At 33.7% G+C, this 20,558-nt stretch overlaps 2 protein-coding genes across 5 annotated transcripts; both read left to right on the top strand.

The window, feature by feature from the left end:
* Positions 1 to 519: 519 nt before the first annotated feature.
* On the top strand, positions 520 to 9,919 carry LOC107174239 (uncharacterized). Its single transcript, XM_015527502.3, has 6 exons — positions 520 to 1,224; positions 2,259 to 2,405; positions 2,693 to 2,982; positions 6,667 to 6,859; positions 7,245 to 8,546; positions 9,300 to 9,919. Exons 1-6 carry the CDS (start codon positions 808 to 810, stop codon positions 9,525 to 9,527), a joined length of 2,577 nt encoding a protein of 858 aa, XP_015382988.2. The 5' UTR covers positions 520 to 807; the 3' UTR covers positions 9,528 to 9,919.
* Positions 9,920 to 11,646: 1,727 nt separating this feature from the next.
* LOC102622510 (CSC1-like protein At3g21620) lies at positions 11,647 to 19,452 on the top strand. Of its 4 annotated transcripts, none has more exons than XM_025095645.2 (13): positions 11,665 to 12,022; positions 12,983 to 13,300; positions 13,613 to 13,759; positions 14,603 to 14,738; positions 15,107 to 15,208; positions 16,032 to 16,151; positions 16,293 to 16,373; positions 16,616 to 16,666; positions 16,802 to 17,142; positions 17,545 to 17,790; positions 18,092 to 18,416; positions 18,627 to 18,860; positions 19,040 to 19,452. In XM_025095645.2, exons 2-13 carry the CDS (start codon positions 12,987 to 12,989, stop codon positions 19,271 to 19,273), a joined length of 2,331 nt encoding a protein of 776 aa, XP_024951413.1. In that variant the 5' UTR covers positions 11,665 to 12,022; positions 12,983 to 12,986; the 3' UTR covers positions 19,274 to 19,452. The 4 variants fall into 4 exon arrangements, with proteins under 4 accessions (XP_052290775.1, XP_024951413.1, XP_052290774.1 ...); XM_052434814.1 differs by having other exon boundaries at positions 12,958 to 13,300; XM_052434815.1 differs by lacking the exon at positions 19,040 to 19,452 and having other exon boundaries at positions 11,647 to 12,022; positions 18,504 to 18,628.
* Positions 19,453 to 20,558: the final 1,106 nt, after the last annotated feature.

Here is a 20,558-nt window from a genome sequence, read left to right as displayed (position 1 = left end):
TTGGCATCGTCTATCTAAATTTAAGGATGAAAATCTTTTGATCGTTGTAACATCAACAGCTTGCAGCTGTAAGGCCGATTGTCGTTATCAATTTTACAAGGAGATGAGTCTTTGTTGAGCAGAACAAGAAAAACTTAAAGAGGAAAATGCTATAAAATACCTATTCCCTGTGCTGCAAGAAACAAACTCCACCGTAGGGCCAAAGCTGGAAGCCTAAAACCGCAATTGCCACTTGAGCTGTAGGTGTCAATGCAAGTCATGCAGAATTAGAGCATTCTTAAAATATGATGCATTTATTAACTTGAAGCAGAAACTTGACTATAAACGGCACAAATGGACACAAATACCAACAAATATCTGCTCGCATTGGTTGGTAAGCAGAACACAGAAAAGACAATTAACAATGCGCTCTCTGTCTTGGGCCACAAGAAAAGGGCATGTTTGACCCTGCACGTCTCGTGTCAACATCAGTTTCCAGGCTCCAAATAAATAAGCGTAGGTTAATTAGAAAATCCTAATTGCTATAAGCCCAGAAAAGTCAACTGTTAATTACCTTTTGCGCACGCACTTGAGCCAACCTTCTTTCTTTTTTGGCGAAACCCTTTTCACGGACAGTCTGGAAGAAAGATTTCATGGGCCGTACGAGCACAAGATCGATCTTCTCACTCTATTTGATTTTATACATCTTTTTCTATTTTTTTCCCCTTTAAACGTATATTAAAAGAATAACCCAGTAAAATATCTTCCTTCCCTTCATTAGTCTTTTCTTTGCATTCTCTCCAAATCCAATGGTCGTTGGTCGTAGCCATGGAAGAAGCACACCAAGAAGAAGCGCTTATCAGCCACCTGCTACAAGACCTTTTCGTTAATGAAAAAGCGGGTGACGAGTCTGAGTCAGAATCACTACCTAATGCTAATAATCTTGATGAGGTGGAAGAGATTCTGGGTTACAGATTTAACAACAAAAACTTATTAGAAGAAGCTTTTACTGATCCTTCATGTCCCGAAAGGTTCTTTTCGTATGAGCGTTTAGAGTACGTGGGTGACTCGGTGCTTAATCTATTGCTCACGAAGGAACAGTTCTTTCTGTACCCGAATTTGCCACCAGGATCATTGACTCGGCTCCGTTCAGCCAATGTCAACACAGAGAAGCTCGCACGTGTTGCCATTAAATTAGGGTTGCACAAGTATCTACGCCACAACAAGCCTCTTCTTGAAGAACAAGTAAGTCGCACAATGTTTGAACATGTCAATGCGTTATTTAATATTTGTATTAATTAGCCGATAAAATTGATGATGTGGCTGTATCCGATTCATCAATGGTTGGTGCATGCGGTTTGATACTTTGATAAATGGCATTGATTGTGGTCGTGACACCTTAGACATTTGAGTTTCGAATTTTATGGCATCAATTTCAACCAAATTTTGCTATTGATGGGGAACGATCAAAAATTGTGTAGCTTCCAAGAATTAATTTAGTCCAGATTTTAATTTTTAATTTTTGGATGTTTCTATGCCCATATATATATATATATATATAGTCGTTCTCTATGATAGAAACTCTTATTTTTTTTATACATGAATACACCCCAGTTCATTGGAATAAGTTTTTAATACTATTAAATCTTATAATTTTATAGTGTATTAAAAATAACTCTATTAAGTGGCACATCTTAACAGTACGTCCGCATTAGAAAAAATAAAGACGTCTACACTTAAGGATGATTTTATATGTATATATATATATATATATATATATATACACACACACCTTGGTAAATTGTGTTTGTAGTTCTTCCGTACACAAAATGGAACAAAGGGTTTGTCATGCTCTAACTTGGTTTATGGTGTTGACTGCTTATGTTTTGGGTAAAATAAAAATTACACTAATTTAGCTTAGTTAAGATGTAACGTTTTAGGAGTTGCGCTGCACTCATCTTAAATATGGGGGTTTAAGGGTGCGTTTGAGATTTGAGGTTGGACAATTATACCTTAAAAGTTACAACATTAAGTGTTTGGTAACTACTAACTGCTGTAGTTTCGAAACAATGTTAAAATGATTTTTTGCTTGTATAACGGAAAATTATTGTATCTTTAATAATTTTATCAAAATTATTATTTAAAAGTTACATTTATTATATATTACTAATTTTTATTTCATAATTATAGTTTTTTTTTCCACAACAACTTAATCTCAAATGCACCATAATCTTACTTTGATAATTGGTCTCGCTGACAATTATTATTAACTTGTACAGATCAGAGAATTTTCAGAAGCTATATTGGACTATCCTTTGCATTCCAATGGTCTAGTTGATGCACCCAAGGTCTTAGCCGATATCGTTGAATCAACAATTGGGGCAGTCTTCATTGACTGCAATTCTTCAATAGATATTGTTTGGAAGGTACTTCAATGATTTAAATCTTTTCCCTGTCTCCTTAATTTCTTCATATTTTATATATTCTCATAGTCTAGCCATAAAAACATTTAAAACTTTCCAATGATAATAGAAATAGATAGTTATTTGGGTCAATAGAAAACCGAGTCGAGTTAAAACACAACAGCCACAAATGAGCACTAATCTTGCATATAAATCAAGAACTTTATTGTGGTGTCCATTTTCTATATATACAAATAAAGTTTATTCTTTTGCAAATTAATGCGGTTGTGTGATTTTTGGCTGTCGGACAGGTATTTAAGGAACTATTAAAGCCAATGATTAGTCCAGAAACACTCAAGACACACCCAGTGACTGAACTTTATGAAGTGTGCCAGAAGAATAAATTGAAAGTGAAGTTTGTGGATTTGTGGAAGGAAAGCACGGCTTTTCATATTTTCATAGAAGACCAACTTCTGGGTAGAGGTGCTTATGCTCCGAAGAAGGAAATTGCACATAACAGGGCTGCAAAAGATGCATTAAACAACATTGAGAGGCTCTTGAATGAAAAAGATAACTCTGAAAAGGATGGTTCCGTGGACTGACATTAACGATCAATTTGAAATGTAAAGCTGCACGTGCTTTCTTTGTATTGTAGATCTTTTTTGTGAGAAATATGGAATCCGCATTGCACAGATGACAAACTCGACCTTAATTCTTTCTTGTTCCTGTTGTTGCGACTAGTAGGGGTTATACCATGTTAATAAACTAAGTTCCCATGACTTTCCTTCATTATTACATTCAAATGATTAGTTCAACTGTTTAAGATCTCTGGAGTTACCACAATTGAAGGTTGGGTGTTCCAAATCTTGCCTATAGTTTAGAGCAGATTTGCATGCATATATCGTGCATCTTGAGCTTCTAATATCAAATTTTTATACGTAAGTTAGATGAGGCTTAAACTTTTTAGCACTAACTTTGCAATTAAGCCTTTGTTTGGTATTGTTTTTTATGCCCTAATTTTTTAGTTCGCAACAATGAAAAATTGAAAAACTTGTTCATTTTTTTCGTTTAATGTGAACAAAATGAAAAATTGAAAAACTTGTTCAATTTTTTCGTTTAATGTGAACAAAAGATCAGCTCTTGATTTCAAAAAAAAAAAAAACTAAAAGAAAAATGAAAAATGTGAATAAAAATCAAGAATTATTTCTTTAAGCTGTTATTCTCTATATTTTTCATTATCCTTAGTTGATTTCTTTTTCCGAATATTTGAAAGCAAATTCTGACTTATATTTTAAAAGCAGATTTATGAATTGAACCATCACAAGATTAATCCTCGAAGATGAACGGGGCTAAGCGATCCCAAAATTGTGGGATGTAAAAGTGCATCGATAAGAAAGTATTTTGCCTTAGGGGGAAGCACCAGCATCATTAGTGATGGTGGACGAAACAGAAGAAAGAATGCCGACCTGAGTAATTCAAATATTGTTGAGCAATCTATTGCCTTGAAAACTCAAGTGCTCCTCTTAGGGGAGGGCAGAATCAAACTTGATCCAAAAAATTACCAATTTAGTTGGGTTCAGTTTTTAAGAGGTTCGTTGGTATTTTTTCTTAAAAAAGACTGAATAATTCAATTCAGTATAAAATTGAATACTCTAACTTAATTTTTAGTTTAAATTTTTTATTCCAGAACTAAACCACAAAATCAAAAAATAATTTTTAACTTAAGAATGCCACGTGGGCTGTGGCATTTAGGGTGGGCCAAATCGAACTAGACCTAAAAAAATCTGGTTCAAATCGTTTTTTTTTTTTTTTTTTTGTTTCGGTTTGGTGTTTTATGATTATCAAAATTAAGGATGCGTTTGGGATTGAGGTGCTGTAGCTTTTAAGTTACAGTTGTTGTGAAAAAAAAAAGCTATAATTATGAAACAAAAGTTAATAATATATAGTAAATATAAATTTTAAATAATAATTTTGATAAAATTATTAAAGATATAATAAATTTTATAATATACAAGTGAAAAATCATATAAACATAGCTTAAAAGCTACAGCAGCTAATGTTTACCAAATACTTTAGTACTGTAACTTTTAAGCTACAGCTGTCCAACCTCAATCCCAAACGCACCCTAAATCGAATGGAAATTCCCAAATCAATTTTTTGAAATTCTCAAATCAAACCAAACTAAAAATTTCGGTTTATTCTAAAAAATTTGTCCACGGAAGGTGAGCCAAGGCCTACGATTAGGCCGACAGGTGTAGTGGATAGATAACTAGTGAATATTCATGTTTTGGAGGTATTGGTAATTGTTAAGCCGTACATATATTATCTTTCAAAAAAACAAAGTTTCTGAATATATTTAGAAATGTACTTAAAAAAAAAGATAAATTAGAGATGCTCAAAATTTCCCATGAGTCAATTGGTGGGCTCTATTAGTGCTAAAAATAGTACTACAAACACCCTATAAGAAGTACTTAAGTTAAGGGCCTAGATAGGATTGTTTTCTAAAAACTCAAAAGTAATTTTGAAAAGTTAAGAATTAATTTTATTGCTTGATAATTTTTTTTAAATTACTTTTGATAAAATCATCCCACTATATAATAGATTTTGAAAGTTAAGAAAGAATTAATTTTTGAAAATCTAATTTTGAGAATTAATTTTATATTTAACACAGCTTGATATATATCCTTATATACATGGTGAAAAAAAAATCAAAATTATCCTTATTAATTAAGAAATAAAATCATTAACAATAAAGAGATTATTATTACCAATTATATTGAGATAAAAAATAAAAAAATAAAATTAATAATATAAATATTTATTAGTTATCAATTATTATATTCAAAAAATATAAAATATTTTATATACTTGTTTATAAATGTGTAAATAAATGTTATTCAACATTATGTCTATTTTAATTATTTATATTTTTACAACAATTTGATAGTACTATTTAGTACACAATATTAGGGTTGGCAATGGGACGGGATGGGATGCGATTTACCAATCCCAATCTTGTCCTGTATATGTAAGTAGGATAAAAAAACATCTCACTCCAGTCTCTATATATTTTTGTGGGATAAAAATATATCACAATCCCTTCCCAAACAGGATGGGATTCTCCATTAGGAAAAATTGTCATCCCTAGTACCCATATATGATTACTTCTAAAATAAATTTTACTAAATATTTAATTGATTCTCGTCATAGCTAATTATTTCTGCAGTAAAGGTAACAATAATTATTTTAAAAGTGATAGCATTATCTACCCTAACACTCATTTAAAAGTCTTAAGAAACCTCTTAAACTATATGACCACTGTTTTAACCTTTACTAAAAAAAGAGAAAAAAATTAGAAAAAAAAAATCAAAGTGAGAGATACTTTCTATAATTCCTTCGCTTTTAGAAGGGAGTTATCTTCAAGAAATTAATTAAAAATTGTTTTATTAAATTTTCTCTTTAAAAAACAACCATAGATGAGTCAAGTTCAAAGAAAGATAGTGGGTTAGGTCTTCCTTGGGAAAAGATATGATAATGAAAATATTATATTTAGAATCCAACCAAAAATCTCAAAAAGTTCACCTACAACTATATATACGATGGGGAAAAACAATTTAAATGGAGTCATAATAGAGTGAGCTTAGAATCGATTATGGAATCATAATAGAGAGAGATTAGAACAGAGTTTAGGGAGAGAAGTTGTTAAAAGGAAAAATGTAAAATAGATTAACTTATTATTTGGGATTTATCTAGAAGGTTATTTATGGAATTTTAACAGGTATAATTTGGAGGGGTAAAAAAGGGGTTTTCATGAGATAAATTATGGGGCGGCAGGAGGACCACTCAATTATATTTTTATTTTTTCTAATATAAAACAAGTGCCATTAGGTATATATGTGGGGTATAGATAGAATCACTCACTCGGTTGGGCCTACGAACGTCAACGAAAGGCCCAGATTATTCTGGAAGCCCGACAGGTTTAAAAAAGAATCCGACTCCGACCAGACAAAACAAAACTGAACTCGATTTCCTTTTTATTTATTTATTTGTTTATTATTATTCTTATTTATTTATTTATTTTTTGCTTTTTCTGATATGTGAACTCGATTTCCTTATTCTTAGCGAACACGAAGCTTCGACTGTTCTTTTAACTCTCCCTCATCATCATTACCGATCACCTTAAATACTACACCAACCCATCTCAAAAACAAAATCAAAAGAGGAAAAAAAGAATTCTCGATCAAACTTCAAAAAAGGGCGTTAAAAGAAAATTTCAATTTTGAAGGAAAAAAATTATGGATTTTGAGCTGAGGAGAGCGAGAGAGAAGCTAGAGAAAGAGCAAAAGGAGAGGAAAGAAAGAGCGAGATTGAAGCTTGAAAGAGAGAAGAAGGCTAAAGAAGAGGCTAAGAAACAACGTGAAGCCATTGAAGCTGCCCAGAGATCCCGTAGACTCGATGCCATTGATGCCCAGCTCAAGGTACCATTTTCTTCTTTCATTATCTATTTTCGTTCTTGTATTAAGTTGTTGATTTGATTACATGTTTTTTTATGGGCGTTTGTGATTTATGTTGCAAATAATTGTGTTTCTTTTTTTTTTTGTGGGGGGGAGCATGTGTTATATGTTTATTGAGGGTGACACCAATGTGTATATCTAAGTAAATTTGATGATGGGGAAATTTTTTTTTATTTATTTGTTAAATGATGCAGTTGACCTTACCAGATATGATTATGTTGGCATGAATGTTAATTAGAAGTTCTTTAGGCATTGCTGATATTATTTCCATAATTATGTTGTAGTTTTAAATGTTGCCTTGGATTGAGTCGGCTTTATTGACAAGGGTTTTTGAATTTTTTTTTGGCAGGCTGATCAAGAGATGCAGGAAAGTTTGCTTGCTGGAGGAGGAATTGTGTTTTATCGTACGTTAGAAGCTTTGCCTTTTCAGGGCAGTGGAGATAAGATCAAATTGCCTCCGTCCTGTTTCACTGAATTGTCTGGTCAAGGTGCATTTGATAAGGGTCCTCTGCATTTCAAATTATCAGTGCTTCACCAAGAAGGTCCATCGAATATGGTAGATGGCGAGAAAGAAAGTAATCGGAGCACCCATTCAGGTGTTTTGGAGTTCACTGCTGATGAAGGTTTTGTTGGACTTCCTCCTCATGTATGGAGAAATTTATTCCCTAGTGATACTCCAAACAATTCGTTTGTTGAAGTTCGCTATGTTCGACTGCCGAAAGGAACTTATGCAAAACTTCAGCCTGAGGGGATTGGTTTTGCAGAATTACCCAATCAAAAGGCTGTTCTTGAAACAAGCCTTCGCCAGCATGCCACCCTTTCTCAAGATGATGTACTCACTGTCAATTATGGGGAGTTGGCATACAAGTTAAAAGTTCTTGAGTTGAAACCCTCTTCAAGCGTATCTGTTCTGGAAACAGATATTGAGGTCGATATAGTGAGTCCAGATGATATGTCAGCGGGGACGGATCAGTATACGCTTAAGCCGCTTCTATTTGGAAAGTCGGAATCTGGAATGGTTGAAGAAGGAAAGTATGTGTTTTACAAGTTTACAATTGATGATGATACTCGTAAGAAAATTGTATCTGGGGAGAAAAGGGCTGAAGTGAGGGTTGACTCAGAGATAGATGGAGGAGACACTAGCATTTATGTATCTAGGCATCCCCTCTTGTTTCCAACCCGTCATCTACACGAATGGTCTTCTCATGATGCAGGTTCAAAGGTTGTAATCCTTAGTTCCAAGGATAAGTCTGTGGATGTTGGTACATATAGCATTGGTGTGTATGGCTTCAAGGGCATGACAAAGTTCCAGGTTTTGGTGACTCTTGAGGATGATAGTGGCCGTAAGGTGGGTCAAGAAGCAACATCTTCCTCATCTTCTATTGAAATGGATACCGTGCAGTGTAAAAATTGCAAGCGTTTCATACCCAGCCGGAGTATAGTGTTGCATGAAGCTTATTGTAGCAGACATAGTGTAGCCTGTCAGCATGCTGGTTGTGGGATGGTTCTTAGGACTGAGGAAGCCAGAGACCATGTCCACTGTGACAAATGTGGGCAAGGTCTTCAGCGCAGAGAAATGGAGAAGCACATGAAAGTGTTTCATGAGCAATGTAGTTGCCCTTGTGGAGTAGTCCTTGAGAACGCGGCAATGGTAAGCTATTGTCCTTTACCTTGAAATTCCTTATGTAAATCTTTTTTTCCTTTTCAACCCTTCATCATGCTGTTTGGTTTTGTGTTTTGATAGTCTAGCTGCTTCATCTTTTGACCTACTTTAAGATCCTACATGATCCTCTTGTGTTCTTCTAGCGTGAGGAAGGATGGTCATTTGTTTTGCATATTATCTTGTCAGTGCTATTGTGCACCATGCCCTAGTGAAAAACTGGTTCTTTAATGGGGCCATCAGAATCACAATAGCTTGGATGCGAACTGGATTAAATAAGATAAGCAAGATATTTGTGCAATGAATGACAATTTTAAGTGACAGGCAGTATTGCGTTGCATTACTAGACAATTTTAAGTGACATGCAGTATTGCGTTGCATTACTAGACAATTTTAAGTGACATGCAGTATTGCGTTGCATTACTAGACAATTTTAAGTGACATGCAGTATTGCGTTGCATTACTAGTATGTCTTAATAACCATCCGCCAGTGCATATATTAAGAAAGCCGTGCCCTTATATCTACATAAAGTGGAAAGGAAATGATAAGAAATTCTTCATGCAGCAAGTTGTAGAGATGCAATAAAGCTTGATGTTACTTTATGGAAATCCTGCAAGTTAAAATGTTATCTTTTGGGACTAAGAAAATGTAGAAGTCTAAGATACTGACTTTTTGCAGACTATAATTGGACTTAAATTATTGTTTAGGAATATCTGATCATCCGCTTTTTTTTCTTTTGACAGGTGCGGCATCAAGCCTCGGATTGCCCTCTACGCCTAATTACATGCAGGTTTTGTGGGGACATGGTCCAAGCTGGAACATCAGCTATGGATGTTCGGGATAGAATGAGGGGGCTATCTGAGCATGAGAGCATTTGTGGATCACGGACTGCTCCATGTGATTCTTGTGGGCGTGCTGTCATGTTGAAGGACATGGACATCCACCAAATCGCTGTTCATCAGAAGAGCTAATGCGGGGTACACAATTTCTCAGTTCTCACACAACTGAGTCTCTGGCATGGGTATTTTATACATCACAGCTTAGACATAAATACAATCTTTGCTGCAATGAGAATTCCCATTTGAAGTGAAGATCCACTTTATCCGTATTCACTGGATTTCAGGAGTTATATAGTTGATACCATAACTGATTTGGGTGCTAGTGCATGGGCAAAGAGACATAGAAATGTGGATCACGTGGGTTGTAATGTTGCATCTGATGTAATTTATTATTCGTTTCTCTTGAATAATATGTTTTTGGGATTTGGCTGCCAGTCTGGTTTCCAAACAAATGTGAACTGACTTTCCTATACATTTTGATCTTATCTAATTAAATCACGCGACGCTGCATGTTCTTTGTATCATGACAATTGACTTTGTGGGTCATAAACACTGCATATGTTTGTCATCAGATCTTCAATCTCCATATACCGAGTCGGCAAATTTGTTGCGGGTTGTCGCCTGTCGGCTGCTCAAATTTGACAACTGTTTCGTGATTGATTTTGACTGATTATCTTGCACGATCTTCTCCTTTAATTGGCAAGGAAATCTGATACTGATCAAAAGAGAACACCACTTTTCATTTTGCGCTGTTTTGGTCTTAATCCACCGTGCCAAGAGCCATAAGCGAAATTAAACACTCTAGTCCCCATCATTACCAAATTCTTTTCGGAGAAAAAGGAAAAAAATTGCTTCAAGCTCCCAGACTATTTCCAGCAGCATGTATCAACTGTATATCATTGTCACTTATAAATGGTGTTCATTACCATTTTTTTTTTTATTACTCCATTTTTTTTTTTTCATTTCTGTTTTTCTTATTCGAGAATAGTAATTTAAGGCCTGCAATCACAGCACGACCAAAACAGTACACGAGCGGCACTTGTCAATTCACATCTTTTAAAAGTACTGGGAGCAAAGACACTTGTCAGTTCATGGCCACAATAAAAAAAAAAAAGGAAATTTGTCCCCGTAGGATGACGTAGACCCTTCATGAGCCTTTTGGGAGGTTATCGTTGAGGTTTCTCATTTTTAATGTTTTCTGAAATAAGGGCCCTAGTTTATACACTCATATCTAATACGTCCCTGTATACTTAATAAGCGGCTAAATTCTTCTTATATTTTTGGGTTAGGGTGTGCAACTTAATAACGGAAAAGGACTGCTAGCAACTGCCTCCCATAACCATAAGTGTGATTCGCTCTCTCAGCTACCTGATACGTATCTTCCTTTTTTTGTTTGGTTATTTGAGCAAATTCAACAAAATAATAAAAAAAATCCTACAATTTGTTATTTTAATTTTTCATTTCAAGTTTATCGTTCACTTTAATGGTTCGATTATAGTTATCTAATTATTTAAATCTTCTCAACCAGTTCAAGTGCCTTTGCGAGTAACTATTGCTAGTACTTCTCATATATTGAGTGTACGTTTTATACAATTTTTTTAATAGTCAAAAGTTTTTTTTTTATCACAAAAGTTCTTTTCTATTTTTTTTTGTGCCATTTGATTATATTTTGAGAATATTTTTTAGGTATTTAATAAGTTATTTTACCTCTATTCCCAAAAACTTAAATTTTAGACTTTTTTAAAAATAAAGGTTATAGAGTCTTTTTAAGAAGTTAAATTATGTAAAATACTATTATTTCATTTCATTATCTTAATTCAATTTTTTTTTATAACATAACTTCAAAATACTTGTATATTAAAATAATTTTGTAAATTTTAATAAAAGTTTTTATTAATAACTAAACAATTAAAATTTTTATGACAATAGCTTCAATTATAGAAGCTCTATTTGGATAAATTTTATTTGAAAAGTTATAGCAAACAAAAAAGTGTACTTGAAGTCATCTCAATAGAGTTGTGGGTCTATTTGGCACAAATATAAATATTATGCTTATTATTATTAAATACAAAACAATGAGGGATCTCTATGATAAAAACTCATAATAAATTTGTAATTGACGAGAAGACTTTCCACATTCATAAATAAATAGTAGCCGTTAGAGGTCCCGGGCATGCATAAAAGAACCGGCCCTACGACTTTATTACAAAACTTTAATAGTAAATTAATGAAACCGAAATAATTTAATGTGCCAGCCAAAGCAAATCCTGTTTCCATGTTGGTCATTTTAAAACTTCCACTCTGCTTTCACAATCTTTTTTCATTTTTTTATTTTTCTATTTTTCTTTCTTTTATAAAGAGCCAAGAATGATAATAAAATCTATTAAGAATCTTACTTCACTTGATTCAGAAAAGACGCAAAGTGTAACGTTTTTAATGGGGTTCTGACTCATTGTGTTTGTGTCTGATCTGTCACGCTTCTAGACAGTTACAACTTACAAAAGGCCTCAACTCCTCAGTGAGTCCAAACGCTGCGGCTCTTTTTGCTTCTCATTGGTGACATTTTGTGGGGTTTGGACTTTGGATTTTGAAGTTTAAGTGAAGTGAGTAGATTCAGTTTAAAGAAGGTATGTAAACGGATCTTTGAAGTTTCTTGCCTTTAGTTTCTTTGTTCATTTGATGGGAAATTCTGGGGAAATATAAGAAAATTATCATACACTTGTTTCTTTTGTCGTTTCTTGTTCCTTGTTTTGTTCTTGATGAATACAATACAGTCTTTTTTTTTTTTCCCCTTTTCTTCCAATTTTTTTTTCAAAACTCAGTGATTGGTTGGTTGCTGAGAATATGGAGGGAAATTTATTGTTTCCAATTCAATGAAAGGGAATTGTAGTAGTAGCTTAGATGAGTGGAATTTCTATTTTTCCTTTTGTTTGTTTGTTTGTTATTTGCATGTGTGCTTGTGTTTGTTTGTTTGTTATTTGCATGCCTGCTTGCCTCAATTTGTGTTTTAATCAAGGATCCGGCAGATTATTTTAGTCAATCAGACTGGCATTGGTTAAATTCTTTTTGTTTCAATTGATGTTTCTTTGTTATAAGAACTGTTGAAATCAAATGCTTTGATGTCGGTTTTGCTATGGCTTCTATATTTGATTTCATATTTTCTGTTTCAATTCTACACCAGCATAACATGATCTGCAGTTTCAAACTTTCAATAATGGGATGTCTTCACCAGAATATCTTGATTGCTTTTTTTTTTTTTTAATTTTTTGTTTTTATCTCTTTTCCTCATTCACTTTTAGTGTCTTGACTAAGATGATTGGCTTGCTACGACTAAAGGTGTCATCCCTTTGAAAATGATGTATTAAAGTCAAAAGTAGCTTTTATTTTGAATCATGTTTTTCAAAATGCAAATTAGGAGTTGCTTTCCGATTTTCTTCAAATGAATGGTGTTTTTTGTTTGCCTGAAACTTGTTGTGTCCAAATGAATAGCCCATAATATATTCTTTTTAAGAAGTAAGCTGATGTATTTTATGAAGGCTTATTGTTATTATTTTTTTTACAGGAATAAATTTTTATCTTTGAAACAGACATATGGCTACACTTGGTGATATAGGAGTTGCTGCGACTATTAATATCCTCAGTGCATTTGCTTTCCTTTCGGCATTTGCCATCCTTCGGATTCAACCTATAAATGATAGAGTCTACTTTCCCAAATGGTATCTGAAGGGTTTAAGAAGCAGCCCTTTGCAGACCGGTACACTTGTAAGTAAATTTGTCAATTTGGACTTTCGGTCATATCTGAGGTTTCTGAGTTGGATGCCAGCAGCCCTGCAAATGCCAGAGCCAGAGTTAATTGACCATGCAGGATTGGATTCTGCTGTTTACTTGAGGATTTACTTGATAGGGTATGCTCTACTGCATCGTTTCTTTTTAGCTCGTGAAATTGGCTATTTGAAATGCATGATCTTTTCTGATTTATGTCAAGAGGAGAGTTGTTTTAATAAATATAAAAGTACTTGTCGCAATTTGAAAAATTAATGGAAAATTGCTTATATGTTGTCCTATGTCATTCCCTGTCTAGGAATTAGTTTTTCTACCCAAAGTACTATTTGAAATCGGAATGATATAGTATTTTGAATGTCTCCCTTTTGCCTGAATTTGCTTGATTTATCTTACTGGACTCACTGTACTTTTTTTGTTTTCTTGTTTAAGTGCAGGCTCAAAATTTTTATTCCGATTGCCTGCCTTGGTTTTGCTGTCATGGTACCAGTTAATTGGACCAATAAGACCTTAGAGCATTCTAAATTAAAATACAGCAACATAGACTTGCTCTCTATATCAAATGTTCCACTTGGATCAAATAGGTAAGCTGAAGCATCTGATTTTAAGGTGTGTCAGTATTATTATCTTCTCACACCATCATTGTTTATCTTTTCTTCCTGATGTTTACACTTTGACTAAAGAAATTTTTACAAATTTTGACATAAGTGCTGGATTATTTACAAACACGAGATTGATTTTCTTATTATTAGATGGTTTAGCTTTCATCGGAGTTAAGAACCATGAAGTTAGATTCTGTTTTCAAATTTTTATGCAAATCAACATGACAGTCAAAAAGATATGGCTGGTGTTGCCACTATTAAATGATTTTCTTTTAGCTTTCAACAGAGTCAACCATTTTGAAGTAGATATTTTCAGAGCTTTATTCAAGCCAACATGACAGTTAGAAGATGTCGTCGATTCTGTCTGTGGATTGACAAGTTTCACTACACATTTTCAGAATGTCTTCACTCCAAAGATTTTGTAGCAATCTTGGCTCTTGGGCCTTTTTAGGGATTTTTTTTTTTTTAAGAGGTAGGGCTTCTACAGCTTTTGGTTTTATGTGTGTTTCAGTATATCAGCATTATGTTTTATAGGCATTACAAACTTAGTTGAAAGGCAAAGGGACTACAGGCTTTGAATGGTCAGATGTATGACCATTGGGGGATTTCATTTTATAAATCAATTATAGAGCCTTGGCCTTATTGATTTTATTATTTTCATATGGGATCATATGTGTAGCACTTTGAAGATAGTTGTGGTGAGTTGTATTTTGGAATTTCTTTTTTCAGAATCATTATTCTCCGGTGCAAATATTTCCACCAATATAATATTTAAATGTTGGCAAAGTAAAATTTATTCTTATCTTGTGCAAACTTTGGTCGCAGATTTTGGACCCATCTGGTAATGGCATATGTGTTTACCTTCTGGACATGTTATGTGCTGAAGAGGGAGTATGAGATTGTGGCGGCAATGAGGTTGCATTTTCTTGCATCAGAACAGAGGCGGCCAGATCAATTCACAGTAAGTTAAAAAGTTGAGGGATATCAAGATTGGTATAACTAGTTGACTGTATTTTGTACTCTGTTAAGATGTGGAGCCATTATGGGCATTGGTGTTTCTTGTTTGTCACAAATGCACTACCAGGAGACGCTCTTTGTATATGCACTCTTTTGCATGCGTAATTCACAATTTTGAGTTCATTTTAGAATATACAACGAGAGAGGTTTGTTCATTTTCCTTTAGCTTTTTGCAGCATATTGTGAGGTTTAGGAATGCTAATAAATTATTAATATTATTTCAAGTACTTTCAAGTTGACTTCTTTGATCAATCAGGGAGCTGTTCCTCTCTTTTCAATTATGATTTCTGGAATTTGCATCATTTGTTATAGGTGCTGGTGAGAAATGTGCCACCAGATCCTGATGAATCAGTTACTCAGCTTGTGGAACATTTTTTTCTCGTCAATCATCCAGATCATTATCTCACTCATCAGGTTTGTTACATTATCATCATGCAAATATTCTTTGCCTTAGTTGCCTGCACAAAAATATCTTAATAGCATCTCTAGATGCTTAAGTTCTTTGCGCGTCCACGCACACTGATGGACATGGGAAAGAGAGAAATTTGTATAAGATTGGTTATATGATTATATCAATTTAGTTGAAACTAATAAGCTTATACTACCTCTCAAAAAAAAAAAAAAAGGCTTATACTAGATTCTGCTATAAGCTATGTTATGCTGATCCTTCAAATATTAGATGTACAACGTGCATGGTGATAGAGTAAATGATTCTTGTGAGTAACTAATATGGATTTGGCTCTAAGAATAAGATCACGAATGAACAACTGCAGATTAACCAGGTCTTATGAAACAGTATCAGCTGACATTTCCTGAACTGGACAGGCCATTCATGTAAAGCCAATTCATTATTTTGCAGGATTCTTGATAACCATACCCCTTATTGTATGTTTGGCTTGAAGAAATGGAAGAAGAAGAGAGGAGAGCAAAGGAGGGGAAAAAAATGAGTGGAGAAAAGAAAATTTTCATGTCAAACCAAACCAAAAAATCACCCTTTTCCCTCATTTTCTCTCCTCTCTCTCCTCCTCTCCCCTTTCCATTTCTCTCCTCTCATCTCATTTTTTTCAACCAAATATGGCTTTAAGTTCTTACACTGATAAATTAAATATATTTTATTTTCTTGGTTTCATTGGGATATGAAGGTGGCATGTGGATTTGTGTTCTCTATACAGAACTTCAATAACTTGTTGATGTTTATTCTTTAATTTTTATTTTACATGTTGGAATATGTGGGCAGGTTGTAAATAATGCTAACAAGCTCTCTGAATTAGTCAATAAGAAGAAGAAAATGCAGAATTGGCTGGACTTCTATCAACTTAAATATTCAAGAAATCCAGCCAGAAAGCCCTCTACGAAGGTACTGCACAGCAATTGATGAACTCTTAGTCTTTTTTTTTTTTTGGGGTAATGCCACTCAGAATCAGTAGTTTTGAGCAAGAATCAGTAGTTTTGAGCAAGATTACTAAATTTTTTGAGGATTAACTTTCTCATTAAGCAGACTGGTTTTCTTGGCCTCTGGGGAAAAACAGTGGATGCAATTGACTTTTATACTTCCAAGATTGAGACGCTTAAAAAAGAGGTAAATGGCTTTTCTTAATCTTCTTTGACTTTGTTCTTTCAATTTGTTGTTTTAAGGCATTACATTATTCTTTCCTTGTTTCTAAAGCCTTCTAGCTGACCTATACTGTTCCAGCCTGATGGCCTATTTGTCTACAAACATTTATTGTCATTATATGTCCAAAGGTTTTTTCTTCTTCAACTTCTAGAATTGGAATCTTGAAGCCATTCTCAATTTACTAATCACTGAGAATTCCACTTTAGTCCTTATTTGTCAAAGATCTCCATTTGAAGCTGAAGCAATACAATCCATATGTGTGTAAGCTGAGCAACTTTCTTAGGCCCCATTTTTGTGATTGATGGTTCGTAATTTTGAATGAAGCATATGATGGTCAATTTTATATGTTGCTTATGTGCTTAATCATATGGTCTTATATGAATTATTTTCAGATAAGCTTGGAGAGAGATAAGGTAATGAGCAGCGGCAAATCTGTCATTCCAGCAGCATTTGTTTCCTTCAAAACTCGATGGGGAGCTTCTGTTTGTGCACAAACTCAACAAACCAGAAATCCGACTCTATGGCTGACTGATTGGGCTCCGGAGCCCCGTGATGTATATTGGGATAACCTGGCAATTCCATTTGTCTCACTCACAATTAGGAGACTTATTATTTTTGTCGCATATTTCTTCCTGACCTTCTTTTTCATGATTCCCATTGCAATTGTGCAATCCCTTGCAAATATTGAGGGCATTGAGAAAGCCTTACCCTTCCTTAAACCGATAATTGAAGTGTAAGTTTCTTCTTCTTTCTTAAAAGCCTATAATTCATTATTTTCATATCCTCACACTATTTTCAGATCAAAGTAGTTTTGTTTTATAATAGGAATATTTATACAAATCTGTTTGGGAAACCAATCAATGTACCGTAAAAGTTTCTGCAGCCAATTGTAGGACCAAAGGGCTCCTGAAATTAAGCTTTCATTCAGTTGAAATATTTTAAGAATTTTTTAAATTTATCACTTCTTGATTTGCTAGAAGTTTTATTGAAGTAAATTTTAAGTTTTACTGAAAATAAATTGAAGAGAATAACTAAAAAAGGATAATATTTTCTTTTAACTTTGGTTTTAATGTGATTTTTCTGCGCAATCCTGGCTTGAGTTTTCTAAACATAAATTATCACCTTTTTCATGCAGGAAGGTCATAAAGTCATTCATTCAAGGTTTCCTTCCGGGAATCGCATTGAAGATTTTTCTTATCTTTCTACCTGATATATTGATGCTAATGTCTAAGTTTGAAGGATTTATTAGCCGATCGGCTTTAGAGAGGAGATCTGCAACTAGATATTATATTTTCCTATTTATTAATGTATTTCTTGGGAGCATAATCACTGGAACGGCATTTCAGCAACTAGATAATTTCATGCACCAGTCGGCAAATGAGTATGTCCTTTTCACACGTGCTAGACGTTTTACAATGATGATTAAACAATTATAAGTTGCAATGTTTTTTTTGGTTTTCCCACTCTATTGTAGGTTTACAAGTTGAGAAAAATCTACTTTTGCTTTTCTAATCATCTATAAATTACAAGTAACAGTTTGCATTAGATATATTCAATAGCATCATATCATTATATCATAGCAGGATACTCCACGATATCTTATTTGCGACGCATTAATTGATCCAACACTCATATGGTGCATTGTATATCTGTTGCTAATGTTAATTGACTACTCTCTGCAGCATACCAAAGACAATCGGTACCTCCATTCCAATGAAAGCAACATTCTTCATTACTTATATCATGGTTGATGGGTGGGCTGGAGTCGCTGGGGAGATTCTGAGGTTGAAACCTTTGATAATCTATCACTTGAAAAATTTCTTCTTGGTGAAGACTGAAAAGGATAGAGAAGAGGCAATGGATCCTGGAACCGTTGGTTTTAACACTGGAGAACCGCAAATTCAACTTTATTTCTTACTTGGCCTTGTTTATGCTGTTGTGACCCCCTTCCTCCTCCCTTTCATAATAGTATTCTTCGCACTGGCATTTGTTGTCTACCGTCATCAGGTAAAATTTCAGGGTTCTTCCAAAAGAAAATTTTATGCTCCTTCAGGCTTCAGCCAAGTAAAATATTCTTGTATGTTTGTAATGTAGGAGCAGTAAGAATACAAGCAAATCATATGAATAGAAGACATATGCGATCAGTTTCATTGCACACCAAAAATATATGATCGTTTATTTACCCTATACTGATTAACACTTATATTGAATCTGTAGATTATAAACGTCTACAACCAAGAGTATGAGAGTGCCGCTGCATTTTGGCCAGATGTCCATGGCCGCATCATTACAGCACTTGTAGTCTCACAGCTGCTGCTGATGGGGTTATTAAGCACAAAAGAAGCTGCTCAATCAACCCCATTGCTGATCACGCTTCCTATATTGACAATATGGTTCCACAGGTTCTGCAAAGGACGTTACGAACCTGCATTTGTCAGATATCCATTACAGGTAGGTTTAGCACTGCAATTGCCACGCACATTGTTCCTATATGATGTAAAATGCTATCATGAAGTGAATAATAGCTTGAATTTCTGGCATTGCCCCTCTAGTTTTGTCTTTAATTTATTCTTTCTTGCTTTGAAATTGCAAATTACACAATTTTCAACGATTTTTTGTTGGGTTGCCAGGAAGCAATGATGAAAGATACATTGGAACGAGCAAGGGAACCAAATTTGAACTTGAAAAGCTTCCTCCAAATTGCTTATATCCATCCAGTTTTCAAAGAGGTAGAGGAGTGTGAAAGTGATCCAGCTTCTGAGGAATCGGATCAGGAACCAGTGCTCATCCCAACAAAGCGTCAATCTCGAATGAACACGCCATTGCCAAGCAAACATAGCGGTTCAATGACATCCCTTGGGTAACATTCTCCAATAATGTAGGAACTGTTAACTTGCCGTTTCATTGTACATTCCAATTCCCAGGAGGTTAGATAGGTTTATTTCGGTTCGGATATACATTGTAAATGTGATGAAGAGTAACGCTAACGCGAGGTCGAATTAGTAAAAGAGAGATGAATCTGATATCCCACATTTAGCCAAGATATTTTAATTTCATTTTAACTAGGGATGGCAATGAATAGCATCCATTGCGACTATGTCATTACCAAATCTGCCAGCAATCTGCAGCATATTTAAAAAAAAAAATCACTTGCTGGGAGTTTTAACAATTACCAAATCCACTTGTAACCTTGAGTGGATTTTTTGAGAATTTTCTCATTTAAAATTGTAAAAATTAAAAATATTTTTTAATTATACATAAAACTTAAATTATATAATTCAAACCATAAATTTTGGACAATATCTTTAAAATCCCGCTTACAATATTTAATTTTAGATTTTATCAATATAAATAAGAAATTAAAATTTCAGCATTAAAATAATTACATAAAATATTTCTTTTATAAGTAAATCATTATCACTAATATGAATTCTTTGCGCTCCACTTTTAATTAGTATATAAGTATTGTTAATAATATTAACAAGTAAATTTTGTACAACTACTATTAACAATAGATTAAACAATTAAAATCTAACTTTTGTGAGCAATCACTCAAGTCATTAAAGCAAAATAAACAAAATAAATCAAATTAAAATAAAATATCAATAATATTAAACTTAAAATTATAAAATTTCTACTTAAAGTAATTAGGAACCTTAACTTATATATATTTATGTGTAAATTTTTTAATGTAATTTTATAATTTAAATTTAAAAATATAAATAATTAAAATAAAGAATGTGGGATGACCGGTATCTAGTGAATTTTTTTTTTAATATCAAGCTTACATATAACTTACAGTATATTTAAGTTTAAAATACTAAATTCATCCGTAAACAATAAAAATACCCACAACAAATAAGATTTTACTGATGAGTCTGAGTAATTTTACCATCCTTAGTTTTGCCTTAGTTTAAAGAGAAACCGGCATGTTAGCATCTGCATAATCGAAGTTTGAGGGCACAATAAACAATGATATGAATGCTTCACCTAGAAGCAATACAAAGAGTGATCTCCAAGCAAATCACATGTCCAAGTCCAACGCCAACAAGTGCACAGATGCATGCACCATGACCAGGCGCAGCTCTGTGTATAATAGATGAAAAAGCAAGTTAATTCAATAAGTAACTGAGTGATTTCATGGCGTCA

This window comes from Citrus sinensis, chromosome 2, assembly GCF_022201045.2.
Source record: "Citrus sinensis cultivar Valencia sweet orange chromosome 2, DVS_A1.0, whole genome shotgun sequence".
Lineage (NCBI taxonomy): Eukaryota > Viridiplantae > Streptophyta > Magnoliopsida > Sapindales > Rutaceae > Citrus > Citrus sinensis.
Note: the sequence above shows the minus strand (reverse complement) of the source record. Positions and strands in the feature narration are given on the sequence as shown.